The 19,691-nt window shown below is 35.8% G+C and overlaps 1 protein-coding gene across 1 annotated transcript; it reads right to left on the bottom strand.

Annotated features, from left to right (window-relative positions):
* Positions 1-2,220: 2,220 nt before the first annotated feature.
* On the bottom strand, positions 2,221-17,982 carry LOC146158972 (inhibitor of nuclear factor kappa-B kinase subunit beta-like). The gene is made up of 17 exons (XM_083384814.1): positions 17,815-17,982; positions 17,386-17,529; positions 16,694-16,806; positions 16,085-16,223; positions 15,374-15,569; positions 14,323-14,495; positions 12,118-12,318; positions 11,194-11,295; positions 10,173-10,247; positions 9,717-9,864; positions 8,381-8,488; positions 7,653-7,842; positions 7,207-7,283; positions 5,368-5,464; positions 4,710-4,857; positions 3,676-3,767; positions 2,221-2,461 (listed from the first exon to the last, which is right to left on the bottom strand). The coding sequence occupies exons 1-17, from the start codon at positions 17,980-17,982 to the stop codon at positions 2,221-2,223; spliced, it is 2,412 nt and encodes an 803-aa protein (XP_083240940.1).
* Positions 17,983-19,691: the final 1,709 nt, after the last annotated feature.

Here is a 19,691-nt window from a genome sequence, read left to right as displayed (position 1 = left end):
CGTTGATTTGCCTAACTATTTATTTTTGTTTTCTATGTTCCCAGGGTGCAACAATTGCGTCACTTTACGTGTCTGAATAAGTAACACAAATTGGCATCTTTTTTCGTGTATTTCCTATAAAACCAATTGTATTTTTCTAAATTTTACCTAAATATTATTGCAGTGCTAACGTTCCCTAAAGTTGCTAACATTAACTTTGAATACCGTATACACAACATGGTATTTCATCAGTATGGTTCCATAATATTGTTACGCCACTAGCTGTTAGTTAGTGAGTTCCAATACTTTTTATTTATTTTGCACCAATATTGAAAAAAAAACTTAGATGTGATACTGCTGTTTTCGTTTCACTAATGTGTTCTCGTCACATTAACCAAATTGGCATATGTACAACTCAATGGTTCCATATAATTGCTATAGTTAGCATTGTTATTTTAGCGATATCCTGTACTTGCTTATTTTGATACCCAATATTTAGTAAGAAAAAAAATAACATTAAAGTCGCCAGACGTGATACTAATGTTTCTGTTTTCTGGCCACGTTTACCAAACGTAACAGCTACAAAGGTCTTCTAACAATGTGGAGGTGCCTACTGTTGACTAAACAAAGTTGTTTCGCATTTTGCAGCCTTTTCCATTATTCGCAACCCGGTATCGGATGCAATTTTGCGCAGTTTATTCTTACAGTTCCGTTGTTCACCGTGTTTGCCCGCTTCAGACGAATCTGTTTTGTAACTTGTGACTGGTATTTATTGTTCGGCGATTTTTCCAGTGTACCATTCTTGTATTTATTGAGTGACTTCAAATAAGCAGCTGGATATTTGAAACATTTTTTGTTGGGTTTTTGCCTCATTGCAATATTCGAGTTTCATCGGCCATGACATGTCAAGCTTCAAAATTGCCCAAATCTTTCACACCCGTCACCCTCGAAAATCTTTAGCTTTCAGACAAAATTCCGTTTAATATTTTCGTACTTTTTCTAAAACAGATTTTTCGCCAGTAGCAGAAGTTCTATTTCAGAAATTTGTGAGCTGTAGCTCTCGAGTACACAAAAATACATTCTCGTATTGCAAATTTTAACTCGTATATTACCAAGAGGGAAAAAGTTCAATCCCTATATCCTGAATCTGTTCATATAAGCACGCCCTACTTAAGATTTTTACAAACTTTTGAACGTTTCGTACCATCCAATACACCGAAATACATTGTGGTATTGCAAACTTTAACTTATTTTTACCACAGAAGTAATATAGCTGAAAAATCAATTAAATTTCAGCCCTGAACTTATTTTGATTGTATGCCAGTGTACTTCGCCGACATGAGGCGGTTATTGCGACGGAAAAGTTTTTTATTGAAAATAAACTTCCGATTGCCACGTACAATAGTAGAGTGGCTTGAAGGAAAAAGGTGAAAGAAAATAGGAAAAGGAAGTGCTGCACACAAAACAGTATTATTATTAATAATATTACTATTACGACGAGATCACATGGCACTAAAAAAACAACAGGAAAAAAAATGGCGGTAACCGTGATTTGGTAGCAACGCTTTGGACGGCAAAAATAATAGGTCGTAATCACAACCAGACTTGGACAACTAAATAATTATAGTTTTCTAATTCATTGAATTCAAGCAAAATGCGGCTAATTCTAATAAACCTAGTTTGTGAATTATTAATATATTAGTTCTAACCTAATTCGGATTTTACCAAAAATGCTACTTTTTCAATTCAAACGGCAATTTTTGTCAAACAAAGAATTTAAATTAATACCCTTCGATCGTAACGAATTATAGGTGACTTTTACAATCTGAAAAGCATAGGCTATGCTAAAACAAAAAAATTGGCACATACATTTAACATTCACATTCTTACAAGAATAAATGGCCACTATATTAAATTGGTTGTAAATAATTAAATGCAATTAGAGTTTAAATTTTGGTTTTGAAGAATTCATGAATTCCAATTGAAATCTAATTTGGAAACACTGAAATGCTCTAATTTTAATCTAATTGTAAAAAGCTAAAATAATCTAGTTGTCCGAGTCTGATTATAACAGGAGTGCACATATACGCAAGCAAGCACTTTCTTCGGCCCAGAACCTTCACGATGCAGACACATCGATCACGTGACACACATTCTCCGCTTCATATTTCCACCAGGTGGCGCTACAAGCCTACCGCGCGGCGCCCTCTCGTGACCAAACTTGATTACCAGCCTCGGCCGCTAGACGGCGGTGTCGGCAATCGCCACTTCAGCCAACTTGGCCGAGACGCTGTGTGTGACGTCAGCGATGCCGTTGGAGCGTGTGACGTCATCATGGCTGGACTCGTGACGTAATTGTTCGTCTGTGGGGTGTTGGTCGCTGTGGGGTTCGAGGGTGAAGGGTTCGACTTGGGTAAATTCCCAGTCGAGCGAGACGATGTCTTCCATTTCGCCTTGCAAACCTTCCACCAAACTTTGAAGGCTGTATAGGACATGGAAACAAGAGGATAACTGAAAAATTCGTATACACCAGGTGTAGACAACTTTTGTTTAATCGCGATCGACCAGTTTGGTAAAAAAGTCAAAATAATATTCATTAAACATTTTGAGCGTTGATTGCATCCAAGCCAGCGATGTAGGTGTTAATGTGTTACGTCAAAAAACGCTTTGTTAGTTTTGTCCAGACAACAATTGGTCATTTTAAAGTTCCGCTTGTGTGGATCAGCTACTGTAATGACGTAACACATGTTCGACGCGAGCTACGTATAGGCTACCCCTGGTATATGTGATGTGTATTATCTGTGATAAAGCCCTTCTGGAGTCCTACTGACCAACGATGGCGGCACGCATATATAGTACACAAGATGCCTTCGGAGAGGCTTGCCGTTATCAGTCAGTCAATTCAGGATTTTTGTTTGAGCAAGCAAGGCCAGGCTAGAAAAACAACTAACCTGCAGTGAGGTTCGAACTCACGACCTCCAGCAAAACCGAGTTCGCTCGTGAGTTCGTACCTTACCGCAGGCTTATTGTTGTTTTAGCATTGCCTTGCTTGCAAGCAAATCCTGCATAGACATATGTGAACAGAGAATAAGGCGATATTTTTTTAAAGTAACACTCTTTTAATACGTAGAATGGTTTCGGGGGACAGATTTTTTAAAGCATTTTGGAAATTTAAACATAAAACTGTCTGTTCCACAGGATTGACACAGACATTTGAATTTTGAAACGTCTCTGCCAAAATTAAACCTCGTAAGGTAAAATACGGCCACAGCACTTACAGTCATCAATGGACATTGAATTCAACATTCGACACAAGTTTAAGTGTGAGTTGTTTTGATGTAGATTGAGTTCGAGTGCTAATAGTGGATATAAATTCCGATTTTCCGTAAAGTCACAACCACTCAATAGCGTTACCTAAATCCGAATGCGATAAAAGGCAACAATATCCTTATTAAAAGAAAATCCTAAAATAGATTTCCAACAAACGGCAAGCAATATACTTTAAGACTTTTTTGTCTGAGTCAAAATCAGTCATTTATAAGTTCTAGTCATTAATAGACAAATATATTTCGCCAATCCGGCATTCAGTCTAAAGTATATTGCTATCATTTAAAGCCATTGTCGTCATTTACGTGAAAGGGCGAGAAGACATCTTCATATCTTACATATTCAGTTTGCCAAACGGCAAGCACTTACTCGGAGAAGGTCCGTTGCATATCGGGGGTGGGGTCAGGGTCGGCCACTGATTCTTGGGGCGGGGGGAGGCTGATGACGTCAATCACGTCGCGCTGCAAACAGAAAATCATCTAGATTTTTTTGTGCTGGTGATTTTCAAGGTTATTGAAAGCAACGGCGGATGAAATGCGTTTTTTATGGGATTGAAGGACATTATAAATTTCGAGACGGTGTGCCAAGACATTTTAATATAACTTGACTAAGTGTCCTTAAGTCACTGTTTTCAAACGACTGTACTTAATGGTTTAGTTAAAAATAATTGACTTTAGTACTTTGGACAAATGACTTTACTGGAATTTAAGTAATTATGTCAAATGACTTGGGTTGAAAGTATGTGCTTTTATTTAACATTTTACTCAAAATAAATATAGCTCACTAGATTGCTGCATGTTGTTTTCTTGTTATTGCTGATAATCAAGCGAGTTTTCAAATTTTAAATGCTTATTTAACGATGATTTTTTTTTTTAATTTTTTTTTTTTTAACGGTGACTTGACTTAACTTGCTCTAAAGAGGATTTAGCTGGGATTTGACTTTAAAGCAAGTCAAGTCCTTGTCACTAATAAAATTAGGTGAACTTGTCAGATTATGAGCAATACCTTAGCTAAAGAAAACGGCAATAGAGGACAAGCAAATTGTTTTATGTGCAAAAATTAGGGTAAATAACCCAATTTTACGACGAAATGTTCATTAAAACACTTAATTTTAAACAAGTCATTTGTCTTAAATACTCCCAAACGACTTAAGTCAAGTCATTTGAGAACAGTTACTTAAGTCAAGTCATTTGAGAACAGTTACTTAAGTCAAGTCATTTGAGAACAGTTACTTAAGTCAACTCATTTGAAAACAGTTACGTAAGTCAAGTCATTTAAGAACAGTTACTTAAGTCAAGTCATTTGAGAACAGTTACTTAAGTCAATGAAAGTCATTTTCCCAAAAGACTTAAGCCAAGTCAAGTCATTCATAGTCAAGTCATTACAACACTGATAAAGCCTACCTTGAGTCCCTGAATGAGGCCCCAGACCGCATGTTGTCGTTCGGACTGCGATCTGCTGATTTGTTGGGAGCAGTCGACAATGTCGCATTTAACCTGGTTGGCTTGATGCAGACGATGGAATAGGGATTCGTGCCGATCGACCAAAGACCTGTGGTGAAAGGTTGATTTGTAAAGCTACGCGTTTTCGTCCTAAGAATGGACTGCAGCCATAAGCCTGAGATTAGAACAACATCAAGGTCAGAATAAGCTCAAAATAGGACTGATGCCTAATAGTCGTAGTACCGTATAAATCGGAATAATGCAAAAACAGGAACGACTTATACAGCTCAGTGATACTGAGACGCAGTCTCCAAATACTGGAAATGCAAGCAATTGAGTGTAGCACGCAATAAAAGAAAAAAGAAAAAATATATCTTGTATTAAAACAGGCCTTCAACGTTTTCGGTTAACTTTTAAATTTGAAAAAAAAAAACGTAACCAAAATACTTGGCTACACCATGCACAGATCTGTAATGTAGCTTGATAATGGATGTCAAAGCCAAAAAGGTCGAGTCAATCGACATCGATTATCTTGATAAAGAAGTTTCGACACCTCTTTTATCATCATCAGACAATGTGCACAATGTGGATTTAATCATTAAGCTAAATGTTAAACTACCTTATAAATTCGCAGATTTCGCTTTTCCGCTTCTTATTGTCGGCAATGGTTCCGTGGACGAACTGAAGGATGTGGTCCTTGAGCTTGAGCAGAGCCTCTGCCAAACAAAACAAAAACGTGTAAGTTAATGCGTCCAATTTGGAAGAACAGAGGGAAATTTTAAGGAGAGACAGGACACTTGGTTGGGAAAAAACGAAAACAGACCGTTGAGGTCATAAAAGGCAGTTGAGCGTTTTTCGATCGAAAACTTTAACTATCAGTAGGGATGTTCAAAGTACAATTCCAGATCCAGAGTATTCTAGAACTTTAGGTTTTGAATCTACAATAACGAATCCAGAATATCGAATCCTATAGTATATTGTTATTAAATTAATTATTTAACCTCGATTTAGTTTGGGGGTTAAGGATTAATCTTAATATACTCTAACAGGGCCCACAGTTAACGCAATAAATCGCAGAACAATTTGCTAATATGTGTATTGTGTATTGTGTATATTGTAATAACCAAATAACCTCACAAATGTATAACTTTCTTAACAACTGTAATTTGAAGCAGTTGTGTAAACTGTTATACATGTCCAGGTTCTTGCCAAAACTTAATATTTTTCCAATATAGTGAGTACAATGCGACACTACACAGTACAGTACACAATCATGGCCTCTTCAGCAATTCGGTTCTGTTTTTTAAAACATTGCTGTGTGACAGTTCTACTATTTTTTGGCGTGACCTGTTATGCGGTCAAATAATGTACTGCAAAGAACACAACGTCAGTATTGCCATAAACGTGTGCATAACCTCGCTGAATATTGGCCTAAAGTTGACCTTAAGTAACCCTGTAGCGCATTTTGTCCAAGGCAAGCACGTTTTACGAGGGAATGCTACTTTTGCAACTTAACGCAGTAAAGGAAATTGCGAAATTCGCACCAGACATTACACGTTAGTCGCTCGCTCAATAACGCTTGATAGAGACTTAATTATTATGCAAAGGTTATCGCGAGACGCGAAGTAATTTGCCGCACGCTGAAACTGCACTACAAGGCTACATTTAACGCAAGCATTATTAATGTGAGTAGCCTTTATTTTATTTTACACTTGCGTTTGTACTATTAGCAGGGACGGATTAAGGGTGTTGTAGCCCTTAATGCTGTTTACTAGATAATGGCCTAACTTTGCAAACCAAGCTACAAAACCCTACACACAAGACATATTTTGACTCGACTCAGTCATTCGTTTTCAAGTAGAAACTGTCCTGCACTGTTACTTGATCTGTATCACTATCAGCCTTACAAAAATTTAAGCAAAAATAATAAAGGACCGAAATTTTCCAGGGCCTAAGACTGCAGCCTTAGTAGCCTAATGGTTAATCCGAACTGACAATTGGGTGCATCAACCATCGGCGGTAAATTAATTATATCGGTTCCAATTACCCGAAATAAACGACAGAATCGGATACAAACCCCATTTAGATTCGAATCCAAGGATTCGAGTTTCTACTTTGAATATCCTAACTATCAGCCTTCGAAATTGGCCTTATGCGATTATAATATTAGACTGTTCGCTGCGCTCTGGACGCCTCGAATTCGAAAAAAAATCTGTCATAGTGCCAACTGCCTTTAGTGTAGCAATTTGAGCTCTGTGATTTTTTTAAACAAATATTGCCTAACTCTAATTCAAAATTTAGCATTCACATAAGACAAATAATAGTTGAAAAAGGCTAAAATTGCAAATACTTACAAATGGCGAAAAACTGAATTCAAGCAACGGCGATACATCGAACAAATACCGAGCAATTTTAACTTAGACACAAGTATTATTCGAAAACAAAATAAACCACTTACGTTCGGGTTTTCGCTGATAATCGTTAGATCTGATTAGTTTCCTCAGTTCGTCGTGTTTCTGATGGGTAACTCGCAATCTGCGTCGTAAAAAGTTCAAGTTCTTGATTTCACGAGTTTACTCATGGAATAAAGGTTTACGTAAAAGGGTTTCTTAACCAGGAATGCTATAACTGTTCTTGGGGTGCGGGGTTGCTAAATCACAGTATAAACGCCATGATCAACGCAATTAATTTATTTCTTTCAATTGTTTTTTAACAGCACTTTTAAAAAAATTTGTCAAAATGCTGGACATAAAAAAATCGATGACTGTTTAAAGACTTTTGGAATAACGTGGGGTTTTTAAAGACTTTTCAATGCGTAAATCAATTCAAAGACACTTAAAGACTTTGTGGCAGCCCTGCACTTGACTAGAGAGCCTACACATAAAACAAAAAAACACCACTCACAAGTCGGTGAGGGTCTTTTGCGTGCTCATGGCGAAATTTCGCAGCTTGTTGGTGAAGGTCACGTGATCGTCGCCACCAAGGTCACGTCTTTGTGCGATGAAGTCACGTGTTTCAGCCAGACGAGCTTCGCAGTCGGCCGCCCACTGAGCAGTCTGGTGCCATTGCCCGTAGAGCTCGTCCGAAGCGCCTGCTCCATCCAAACAATGATTTGACTCCAGGATAGGAAAACAAGCCCACGGTGAGGTTTGAACTCACGACCTTTTTGACCAGCTTCCATTTAGCCTGCGTAGCTCAGTCTTAGAACGACGGTGCCGGTTTGTCCGGGGGTCGTGAGTTCGAACCTCATCGCAGACTAGTTGTTTTTCCCGCCTAATCTTGCTTCCAAAAAAATCCTGACCAAGCTAACTGATTTCGGGAGGTATCTACGGAGAAATATTGATATCATTCCCCAAAAAAATCACAAAGAGCGGAATGAAGCCGATAACAGATCGCCATGTAAAAACTTTCATGATAAGACTGTAAAAAAAAAGCCTGACGTAAAATGTCGTTGCAACAAGATGGTGACACAACCAGGAAATAAACAATTGAAACCGTTAACACATCGTAGCATAGGACAGCGTCAGGTATAAAAGTGTGACGTAAAATGACGTCAGTGTGACGTAAAATGACGCAATGCTGTCACAAACAAGAACACAATATTTTTTTTCACGTTAACAAATTGAACTTACCGATGACGGAGGGGTAGTCGATAGTTCGCCAGACTTTCATGTCCTGACTCAGCGATTCTTTAAATACGGTAAACATGCCCGTGGTGAACCAGTACTTGGTGTTGAGATCTGCAAGGAAAACGTTTGAGTAGATCGTAAGAAGAAACGACAAGGGAAACAAGTTTTAATCGATTGCTGCTTGTTTACTGCAAAGCCGAAGCGATTGATAGCGTTTCTTCTACCGGAGGAACTGCATTGGTTAATAGCATTGTAAAAAAAAGGAATTTTAGGCGTAAAATGACAACAATTACAAGACGCGCAGTTTTACGTGGATTTCATGTTTTCACTTCAACAAAACTACTCAATTTGTTAACGCAAAGGGCAAATGTTAAAAATGAATAAATATTTCAATAGCGTAACGCTTAAATTTATTACTTTTTACCGAAACCTCCAAATATAGAAAAGCACATTGCGTTTGAGTAGATCGTAAATGACGACAAGAAGAAACGACAAGGTAAACAAGTTTCAATCGATAGCTGCTTGTTTGCTGCAAAGACGAAGCGATTTGTGGCGGTTGTTCTATCTGTGCAACTTCATTTGATAATATTATTAGCATTGCTTCCGTAAGGTTTTGACAAATAATGGACTGCAACTACGAGAGCACATTTTTAATTGGATTTCATATTTTCACTTTTAATTTTAAAAAGACTCATTTTAGTTGCCTAAAGGACAAACGTTAAAAATGAATAATATTTTCAAACTGTAAGCTAATATTTATTACTTTTTACCGAAAACTACAAATACAGAAGGTTGTTATATCAGCTCTTGTACTTAACTTTGTAGAGCATATCGACTCGAGTTGGACAAATAACGAATACAAGAGCCTAAAAGTTAAACAAGTGCTTTATTTATCGAACTGAAAATCGATTTGAAACGTTGGAATATGCTGCCGAACAATTAAACCCAAAGTTTAAAAAACAGAGTGAAACACAGGATCTGACTTTTTTTCTGAGGAATATATAGTTCGCCTACACTAGCATCGTCAGTTCCGAAATTCGAATGGGAATCATTGCCAGTGTAGGCAAAATAAATATTCCTTGAAATAAATGTCTAATCCTGTGTTTCACTCGGGTTTTCAAACATTGAGTTTTATTGTTTATATACGCGTCAGCGAAACAGTGATCGACAAGCAGAAACCTGCTGCCAATGGTTTTAGATTTCACAAAGATACAACCCTTTATATAATACGCTACCTACATCCAAATGGACGTTTTAACATCTGTAAGGGCATATTTATTCTAAGGCTACCTGTTTAGCGCAATAATACGGTCAAAAGTCGAAGAGTTTTTCAACTCACCGGAATCCAAAGCCTTGCACTTCTGGTTTTGTCGATCGACCGATACGTAAAGAGCGTTGAGCGCCTTCAGCGATTGCTGGCAAGACTGGATGGAGCGGGAAATCGCGTTCGTCGCGAGACTCAGGATCCGTTTTAAACGACGGGAAGTCTAATCAAAATAAGGTATTATTTAGTCACCGATCCACTAGAAATTACTGTATTTTTTTTATTGATTACGACAATCATGTGGCAGTCTTGCGACTGGAGAAAACCTTTTTGTCAATTAGTGCAGTTCTAAGCAACAAGGTGTACGACAATTAGGGCATCTAAAGGATCCAGAAGTCTAACTTTTAGACTTTGAAGTCTTGGACCATGCACTAATTAGGCAATAACCAAATCTCGAAACTGATTGATTAGGCCGCAAACAGTAAATTGAAAAGGTCGAATTTTGCTGAATATCAACCCTGTTTTCGTTACATAAGGGGGTGAAATACAGGATGTTGATACGGAGTCCGAGTCGGGACTAAACGGAGTTGGTTTGTTTTCGGGAGTCTGCCAGAAATAAGGTTTCATTAATTATAGAAGCCATGACTTGGATTAATCAGAACTTATAAGCGTTTATACACACATTGTGTATAATCTCTCTGAAAATAACTTATTCTGGTATTTATTTGTTTGTCCAACGTTTCGGCTAACTATCCACCCACGCACGTTTTTCATGAGTATAATCTCTGATGGCTTTCTGGAGCCGCAATAACCAATGATAACTGTACGCATGATATCAGTTTTTTATAAGCAATGTTGTACTGCCTAGATTCTAGAAAATAACGCCCTGGAATTTGGGAAGTTCAGTGCCTATGCTTGGCATACCAACCGAAATAAGTCGGGCAACAAGAGTTTTCAATCTTGGCAGAAATTAAGTAAAAATATCCGCCCGCGGTGAGATTTGAACTAAAGACCTTAATTTATATTCGAGGGCGGTAGGTCTACCAACTGAGCTGCGACGGAGGTGTTGAAATCGAGAAAAACGGGCATCTACAAAGCTGGCGAACACATCCTAATCGTGCGGTTACAAGAAAATAAACAGGATATCCAGGCAACTTGAATCATATATTTGCATAGAGTGTTTATATTTTAAGCTGGAATATGCCTACCAATTACGGCACATGCTACCACGTGTTTGTTTGACTATCAAAAATTATTCTGTTTATTTTTTTAAAGAATAGATGAAACTAATTTTAGATTGCATTCAACAAAATTAAAAAAAAAGTAATTTTATTAATTTGACCTTACAGTAGCAAAAAAGGGCATTGAATGGCATTCGGTTTCACAACTAAGTTAAATTTAATTTTCTATACTGACAAAGGTCTCTACAAAAAATAAAATAAATAAAACACGTGTCGCAAGTAGCATACAATATTATTAACAATTTAAGAGTAAGCAATTTAAGCGAATTTAACTTGGTAAGCTGTAAAAAAACGGTTAGTTTTCCACTTACATATTCCTTTCCTTTGGTGAGTAGGTCTGACACGGTTTGAGGAATATTGGTGGGAAGCGCTTTTAGTTCGTTGTTGTAAGCGAATAGGTACAATGTGCAACTCTGTAACACAAAAAACACTTTACAACAAATGTAGAACAACGATAGATTAAAAAATGAGGCCCAATTTGAAAAACATTTTTTTAGCGATCGTTACTGCAAAAAGGGAGTGTTAGTAAGCCAAAAAAAAAAATTACAAACGAAAAGCTTATTAAAGCCCATACAGAAGTCGGTATCATTTTGAACGTTTCGAATAACTCTTTATTCATTTTTAACATTATGAACGTTAAAGCCCATACAAATGTAAGGCGTAATAAGAATATTAAGACCAGACAGTTAAGTAGGTATCATTTTGAACGTTCATAATGTTAAAAATGAATAAAAGAGGTAATCGAAACGTTCAAAATGCTACCTACTTCTGTATGGGCTTCGAAATTCTTATTACGTTTCAATACAACCTCCAACCACTGCTCTAAAAAGCTTATTGATTTGTTTGCAAAGCACAGTGTTTCTCAATTTTTTTTCCCGGTCACCCAAATACTGAGGCGTTAATTTGCAGTGACACTTTGCCGACCTGAACTTTTTGTAAGCTTTTTTAAGCTAACAAAACACCATGATGACGATAGCATTAATCAATTCGAATAAAAAATCAAAATACGAGCCACATCCTGTTCAGCAATTTTCTCAAATTTTTCAGAAATCTTTTACAGGTCAAATCTCAATGAATCAATTCATATGAACTACTGTAGTCGGCTACCTAACCAAATTCAACGGTCACCCATTTTTGCGGCCCATGGGTTGAGACACATTACTATAGCGTATAACAAATTTTTTATTTCCCAAATTGCAAAAATTGAGACTTTAGGTTACAAAAAAGTTTCTTACTTGGGATTTTTCGAACAACGATAGAATCTTCACTCTATATTCTGGCATCTCTCCATTTTCAAGTAAAAGGATTTGTTGGCCCGGTTGGATTTCGGTTTGTTCGTATAGTTTGTTCTTCAACTGCGATATGCTCATTTCGGGGTTTGCGTCTACATCGAAGGTGAGCATTTCGAGAGCAGTTGTGTTGAAGACTTGAACCACCTGCAAAAGAACAAATTACAAAAATTGTTATGTACAACACTGAAAACCGAATCTGTCGATCAATGATGGATGCAAGTCGGGTTAGAAAAACAACTAGCCTGCAGTAAGGTTCGAACTCACGACCTCCAGTTGAACCAGGACAGTCACTCTAACATCTGAACTATACAAGGCTCAGAGAGGAGCGAGTCGAGAAACAACCGTACGCCAATGAAAATAAAACTACCCTGTAGTGAGATTCGAACTCACGACCTCCAGTTGAACCGGGACAGTGACTCTAACAACTGAACTATACCAAGCTCAGAGAGGAGCGAGTCGAGAAACAACCGTACGCCAATGAAAATAAAACTACCCTGTAGTGAGATTCGAACTCATGACCTCCGATTATACTGGGACCGTCATTTCATTACAAACAACACGTAGGGATAAAAATACTTGTATTGACAGTAATGTTTTTTGTTTTGTTTTGTTTTCGGAAAAAAAAAATAGTCTGCACTTTAGACATATTTAATACCAACTTATGACACCTCACGGATTCGTTTTAAAATTTTCCAGAGGCGTCGCACAATGATTTCTTTTTGTGTCTAATGCATATGATATGAATTACAATTTTCTTCAACAGACAAGTTAGTAAGTTGACTTTCGTAAACAATTTTTTGTAAAATTTCTATTGTTGGATGAGTCGCACGTCTAACTTACGTTTTCATAAATGTCTCAAGAATAAAACTTTTGAGAACCACTGGTATATTATATCATACTACAATAGTCCATAAATAAATAAGTAAAGTATGTTGCATTAATCGGTTAAACTTCATGCTTTCTGTTTTTTTGTTCCAATCAAATCTACTTTAATTTAGAGCTTAAGTTCTATACGAAATGACTACATAATTATTTAAATCTGTTTTTATAGATTAATTGGCCTAAAAATGTTAAGGTAACACAAAAATATAAAATTGTTATTCTTTTTTTATAATGAACTGCACAGCCAAAAAGGTAGAGTAGATCGACATCATCTAGATGTTTTTTTTGATACGAACGTGTATCATCTACAGTTAATGTGTCTTGAGAAGTAAATCAAAGCTTTGCAATTTATTATCAAGCTACATTACAGATCTGTGCATAGACATATAAGGAGTTTTACATAAATTAAAAAAAAGTACAATATTACACAGCATTCCAGTCAATGCGAGGCAAGATGCGAATTCTACCTAAATAGTTAATGATTGATATTTGGTATGGGGTTGATTTTGTACTGTTGACATAACAATGTGGCTAATGTAAACATTAAAGATTTGTATAAAAATATGTTGCATAACTGGTGTATTGGTTTACAGTCATTGGTAAGTTCAACATGAAGGTGTGAAAAAAACAAAGTAAACACCTGAAAATCACTTAAGTCAATTAATAATTAATTGACTTAAGTGCACTTAAGTAACTGTTTAAGTGACACTTGACTTAATCTTTTGGTCAAATTACTTGACTTGACTCGAGTCTCTCAGACAAATGACTTGGATTAAAGTGAAGCATTTTCATTCACAAGTATTTGATCTTATAAAATTAGGTTATATATCTTCATTTTTCTACAGAAAACAATTTGCTTGAAAAATGTTGCGCTTTTGTTATTTTATAGTTGAGTTATTGCACATACTACAGCCAGTCCCATTTTAGTAGTTTAACATTTACATTTTATAACATGAACATGAATTGGAATTGACTTCATTGATTTTTACAGTCTTATGACATTATAATTTGACTGGGTCTTGAATCATTTCAAAATGACATGTTTACAACACTGGTTACCACTGTCAAATTTTGTTCCATTCTATAAAAAACAAAATTGTTTAATTGTGTAGATCCAGACTTAGAAAATATTCCAGGAAATCAGGCTGCAGCTTGTTTCAGTGAGCATTTTGTTAGAGTTGCGAATTTGAGCCAAAGGAATAATTTTAAAAAAAATTATCGAAAAAAATTAACAAACACAGCATTTCGGAAAGTTGTTAAATTAACCTTTTGCTCGAGAATTTCTTTGAGGCCTTTAAACCAGGGTGTGGCTGAGTTTTTTCCTCCTCTAACTTTCGGGTCGAGTTTGAACATGGTTTGAAGCCACGCACTCAACTTCTCGGCGAAAATTGGGTTGAGGTAGTGGGGTTGCGGAATTTCCGACGAAAGCTCTTCTTTTCCTGAACGCAAGTGTCAAATATTTTATCGGAAGTTAAAAGGAGGTTTTTATACAGAACCCAATAACAACAGTTTGAAAGCCGGGAAGCAACATGCATTGTTAGAATTGTTTTAAAAAAAAATTGGTATATAACAAGCTTGCACAACTGCACTAAACAAGTGCACTGCATGGGGTAAAATGTCCTTGAAATCAATAGTCCAATAAACAAACTAAGACAACCATACCAGGACAATTTAAAACACAACTAAATAGAATGTATGTTAACACATTGGTGAAATAAGTATTTTCATGTATTTTTTTACAAAAAAACGTTTAGTTGGAAAGAAATTCACAGATGGCATGAAAATATTTTTTGTGTGCAGTAATTCGCCAAGACGAGTGCTGATTGCGAGAAACTTGCTCCACTGACGGGTAAAAAATCGAATAATATGCAATCTTTGCACAGGCTGTGTTGTCAAGTGAAACTACAAAGAAATAAAAAAAAAAATAAAAAAAATATATATAGTTGAAATATATTTGATTTTTAATACTTTGTCAGTGCTAGATATCAGATCAACATTGAGAACAACTGGTTCTTTAAAAGGCTGATAGAGCGAAATGCACCAGTTCAAAACTGAAACCAATTCTTCTTTTTTTAATAAATATACAAAGAAGTTCATTTCATTTTGCATCTTGATAAGTATATGTATGTATTATACTTTCATAATTATAAATACACAAATATAATGAAAAATACACACACATATGTGTTCAACAACTGTGATCTAGCTCTTCATAAGCTGATTTTGGTTAATAGTATCAGTTGATTTGCGATGGCTTTCGGTGTAGTAAACAAACATAGTTGTGGATTTCTTAATCAATGAAAACAGAAAAGCTTACCACTGGTATCAGTGGTGCAGATATGCTGGTCGGTTTTCTTGTCTTTAAGTAGATTGAAGATCTGCAGAATCTCCAAGTTGGGATAGAAGGGCCTTCTGCCCGTGATGCATTCGAACGCGACAAGCCCGAAGCTCCAGTAGTCGACGGTGGACGTGTAGTTTAGTGATGCTTGGTCTGCCAGTAAAAACTCGGGTGCCTTTAGAAAAGCACAATGGGATTTTAAGTTATTACTTGTAACCCAGCTAGTTTACCAATTTTAGTCGTTGAACGTTTACAATTTATGACATGTACATGAATTGGAATTGACTTCAGTGATTTTTATAATTTAAAAAAATTATGATAACTGACTGGGTCTTAATGACTTGTTCACAACACTGGCACACCTGCAAAATCATTTCCAGTAACTGTCAAGTTAGCAATAATTTGTTTGAAAGTTGAACTTAGGTGGGTTATTTCGTAGTTGCATTGGATGGAGGCAATAAAATGAAAGTTAGGGGGTCTTTATTGAATCTTAACAACGTGGTTTATGACGAAAAAAAGAAAAATTGGTTGATATATGCAAAGCTGAAATTTCATTAAAAAAAAGTTTATCATACAAAGATACATTACTAACTAGAGCTCAAAAGCATTTTATGCAAAAAAGTTACAATACTATCACATTTTAGAAAAAAAAATCTATATTAGACTGCTTATATTGAAAAACTGACTAACCAGATAGTGCATGGTTCCTACAAAACTTTGAGCAATACTTTGTCCCTGCAGCTCTTTAGCGTAACCGAGATCAATAATCTTGTACATCACTTTGGATGAGTCAATCGATTTTAACACGATATTTTCTGGCTTAATGTCCCTGGAAAAAGAGTTAAAGTTATATGTGAGTCACATTAGAAAAACAAAAAGTAAAAACTGGACATGTTTAATTTATAATTGTCACATGAAATTTCTAGAAATGCTACAGGTAGAAAGTTGATTAAAATGGGCCTTAGCTTTTAAAATAAATTCCTAAATCTAAAATCTAAAATAACAAAAGAAACTAAAATATAAATATACCTGCAATTTTAAAACTAATAAAAATAAACTTTTTTCTAAAAATTTAGCTATCTAAAACCTAAAGAACCAAGCATAAAAACAAACAATATATAAATACAAAATTTTAAATGTTACCTAGAGTTATATAACATTAGCAATATTAAAGGGTACTAAAGTATATTCAAACAAAAAACTTCTAAAAAAGTTAGCCAAAACCTTTAAAAATAAAGCAAATGTTTAATATTATACTACTGGTGTCACATTAAATTTGTACATCAATTTTTCCATTACCTATGTATGATTTTGTTTGAATGGAGAAAATCAATTGCGGAACCAATATTGTTAAGAACTGAACGAACTTCACTCTCTTTGATGCCACAGCAATGCTCTGCCTGCGTCAGCATCTGCAAGGCAAACAAACATATTATTAGTTTGAGAGGATGATTACATTATTAATGACTTAACAATGCACTTGCTTCTTAACTATTTTTACCTAAGGACGACCCTGTACTAAAACTGATGTGGCGCACCTGGCTAAAACAATGTTTAGGTTATAACGAAATTTCTTGTGAATTGCTTGCAAGTTGGGAACACAATTATTATATTCGATAAGATTAATATTCGCTGATTTACAAAGTTTCGGCAATAGCTTATCCATCATTGGAGTAAAAAATCCAAGTGAAGATAAAAATGGCACGAATCTTTGAGCAAGCATTGGTGTAAGGTTGTTTCTCGACTCGCTCCTCTTTGAGCCAGCATAGCTCAGTTGGTAGAGCGACAGTCCCAGCTTGACCTGAGGTCGTGAGTTCAAACCTGACTGCAGCCTAGTTGTTTCTCTAGCCTTCCCTGCTTGCATCATAGATCAACAGATTCATTGAGTCTGCAATGGCTTTCGGTGTACATACACATAAGGTTAATTTTAATCAACCGCTATATTGGGTTTACAGCATGACAAATACAGTGTTTTTTTATGAGGATCTTACCCTCCTCAGATCACCATGCTCGCAATACTCCATTCCCAATGCCATGCTGTTGCTATTTCGCTGTACATAGTTTGTCTCAATCTCAATCGGGACGTCTTTGAATTTCACTAGACCTGGGTGGTCCAACTTCTTCATGATTAAAACCTTGGACAAAGACAGTAAAGAAACAAAGTTGATTTTATGCTTACAACACAAACATAAAAATCAAACTGCAAGAAAAAAAGCAATTCAATGATGTATTTTTCGACACTAGATTACCGTGTTTATCCGATAAATTCAGATGTATATTTGAAAAACTAACCTAATTTGTGACACACTTCTCTTTATAACACAACACAAACAATATGGTCATTATGCACAACAATTCGATGTAAATAAACAAATATCTGTAAAGTTATCGAATTTTAGTAAAATGACCAAAAATATTACCTCCTGGTGCCATCTTGTCAAGTTCTTTTTCTGAAGCTGTTGGCAAACCTTGATGGCCACCTTTTCTTTTGTGGTCTGGTTTTCCCAAAGAGACACAACGCCAAATCCGCCGCTGCCCAGGTTTTGCAACTTCTTCCAATTGCCGTACTGCTCATTTGAACGTTCCATCGCTTGAACTTTAGTTTTTGCGCTTGCATCGATCACCATATATACAAGCAGTATTTTATGAAGACAAGGGGTAATTATTAAGCAACTAAGCACCTGAAAACAAAACAAAGCAGGATGTACATGGGCACAACTGCATTGCAAAATTTTTAGTTAGACATACTGACACTAGATAGATAGATAGATTATTTATTCGGAATATCGAACGCAAAAGAAATAATAGTACAAACACACAGCTACGAAATTTATGGTTCTGAGTTCCCAGAGGGCAGCGAAAGACCGTTAGGTACATCGAGAGCCGGCTGCCCCCTGGAAGTGGTTCTATCTGCATTAAAAATGTTATAAGGAATAAATCGTATTTAAATTACATAGGATGAACGACAATACACATTACATAATACCTTACTACATGCAAAAATGAAAACAATAAATGTCAATACACAATACACGTTAAGTAGTAACTGCGAAAAAAAATGAGGTAAAACGAAAACACACACAAAAAGGAAAAAACACTAACACTAGGGTTCCTCTTTTTCCCAGATTTTTTTACTCCCGGGAAACGGGATTGATTAAGCTCATTTATGTTGTGTAGTATTGCTTCTGCAATCTTACAAGACGTTCTCGTATTAAAGTCAACACCCTTGTTTTTTTTTTATAGAAAACACGCGCATACTAGGCACATTTTTATTGGTAAAATAAATTTAATTACGTTTTTCCGCTGGTAAACGCAAAAAAAGCAACTCAAGCAATGACTTTAATAGGTTTGGTAAAATTTTTTTCATTTTTTTTTATGTTGCCGAATAACCGGGATTACATAAAAAAAATTTCCGGGATTCGGGATCGTTATTTCGCGGGAAATCCCGGGAATTTCCTGTCGAAACATTCCCGGAGAGGAACCCTAACTCACACTTAAGTTTATGTTAAAAACTCATATATTAAAAACAAAAACCTCATTTTTTGTCTAATTTACTACTACTTACCTTGTCACAATTTGGCATAAAAATACTGCTTGGCATTTATGCAACTTCACCCATAATATTTTGATTTAAGCTTTATTAGTTTTGGGAATAAGTTAATAATTTAGGGCAAGCCATCTTTTAACTAACAATTACAACATAATAGGCTGATAGATAGAGGTGGCAAACACAATTTCACTTAATTGTACAATAGGTATGAAGTTCTTATATCAAGAGTTTATTTTACATTTGTAACCTTTCTGTCTTTTAGCTCCATTCTAAATCTTGTTTGCTAAATTGTCACTCTACATTTTTGACACGAATATAATAAAGTTTAGGTGCTATATATTATTCAAAAAAAATGTCCACTGTAAAGGTGAATTCTCAGAGGATATTGAACGTTTCAGCAATTATAGAAAGAAAGAAAGATGCTATTTGCCCGACAACCAAGTATGCAACTTTAAAATTTGACACAAACCATTTTCAAAATATATCTTTATTGAAGAATAAGCCAGGTCCAGAAGTTTTAAATTAAAGTTTAATACAAGGCCCAGGTTGGAAAGTTTGGACTGCAGTAGAACTTTCAGCATCGGTCACAGCCGCGCAAATCTGACTCGAGCAAACGCGCTAATACTGCTAAAATATAAATACGGGCTTTAACAAACTTTACTATTTACGATAAGTATATTAACATAATAGAAACGTCAGTATGGCTTCTGTAAAACTTATGTAAGATTTATTCACTCATAACTCGTG

Source organism: Ascidiella aspersa, chromosome 3, assembly GCF_963924565.1.
Source record: "Ascidiella aspersa chromosome 3, kaAscAspe10.2, whole genome shotgun sequence".
Classification (NCBI taxonomy): domain Eukaryota; kingdom Metazoa; phylum Chordata; class Ascidiacea; order Phlebobranchia; family Ascidiidae; genus Ascidiella; species Ascidiella aspersa.
Note: the sequence above shows the minus strand (reverse complement) of the source record. Positions and strands in the feature narration are given on the sequence as shown.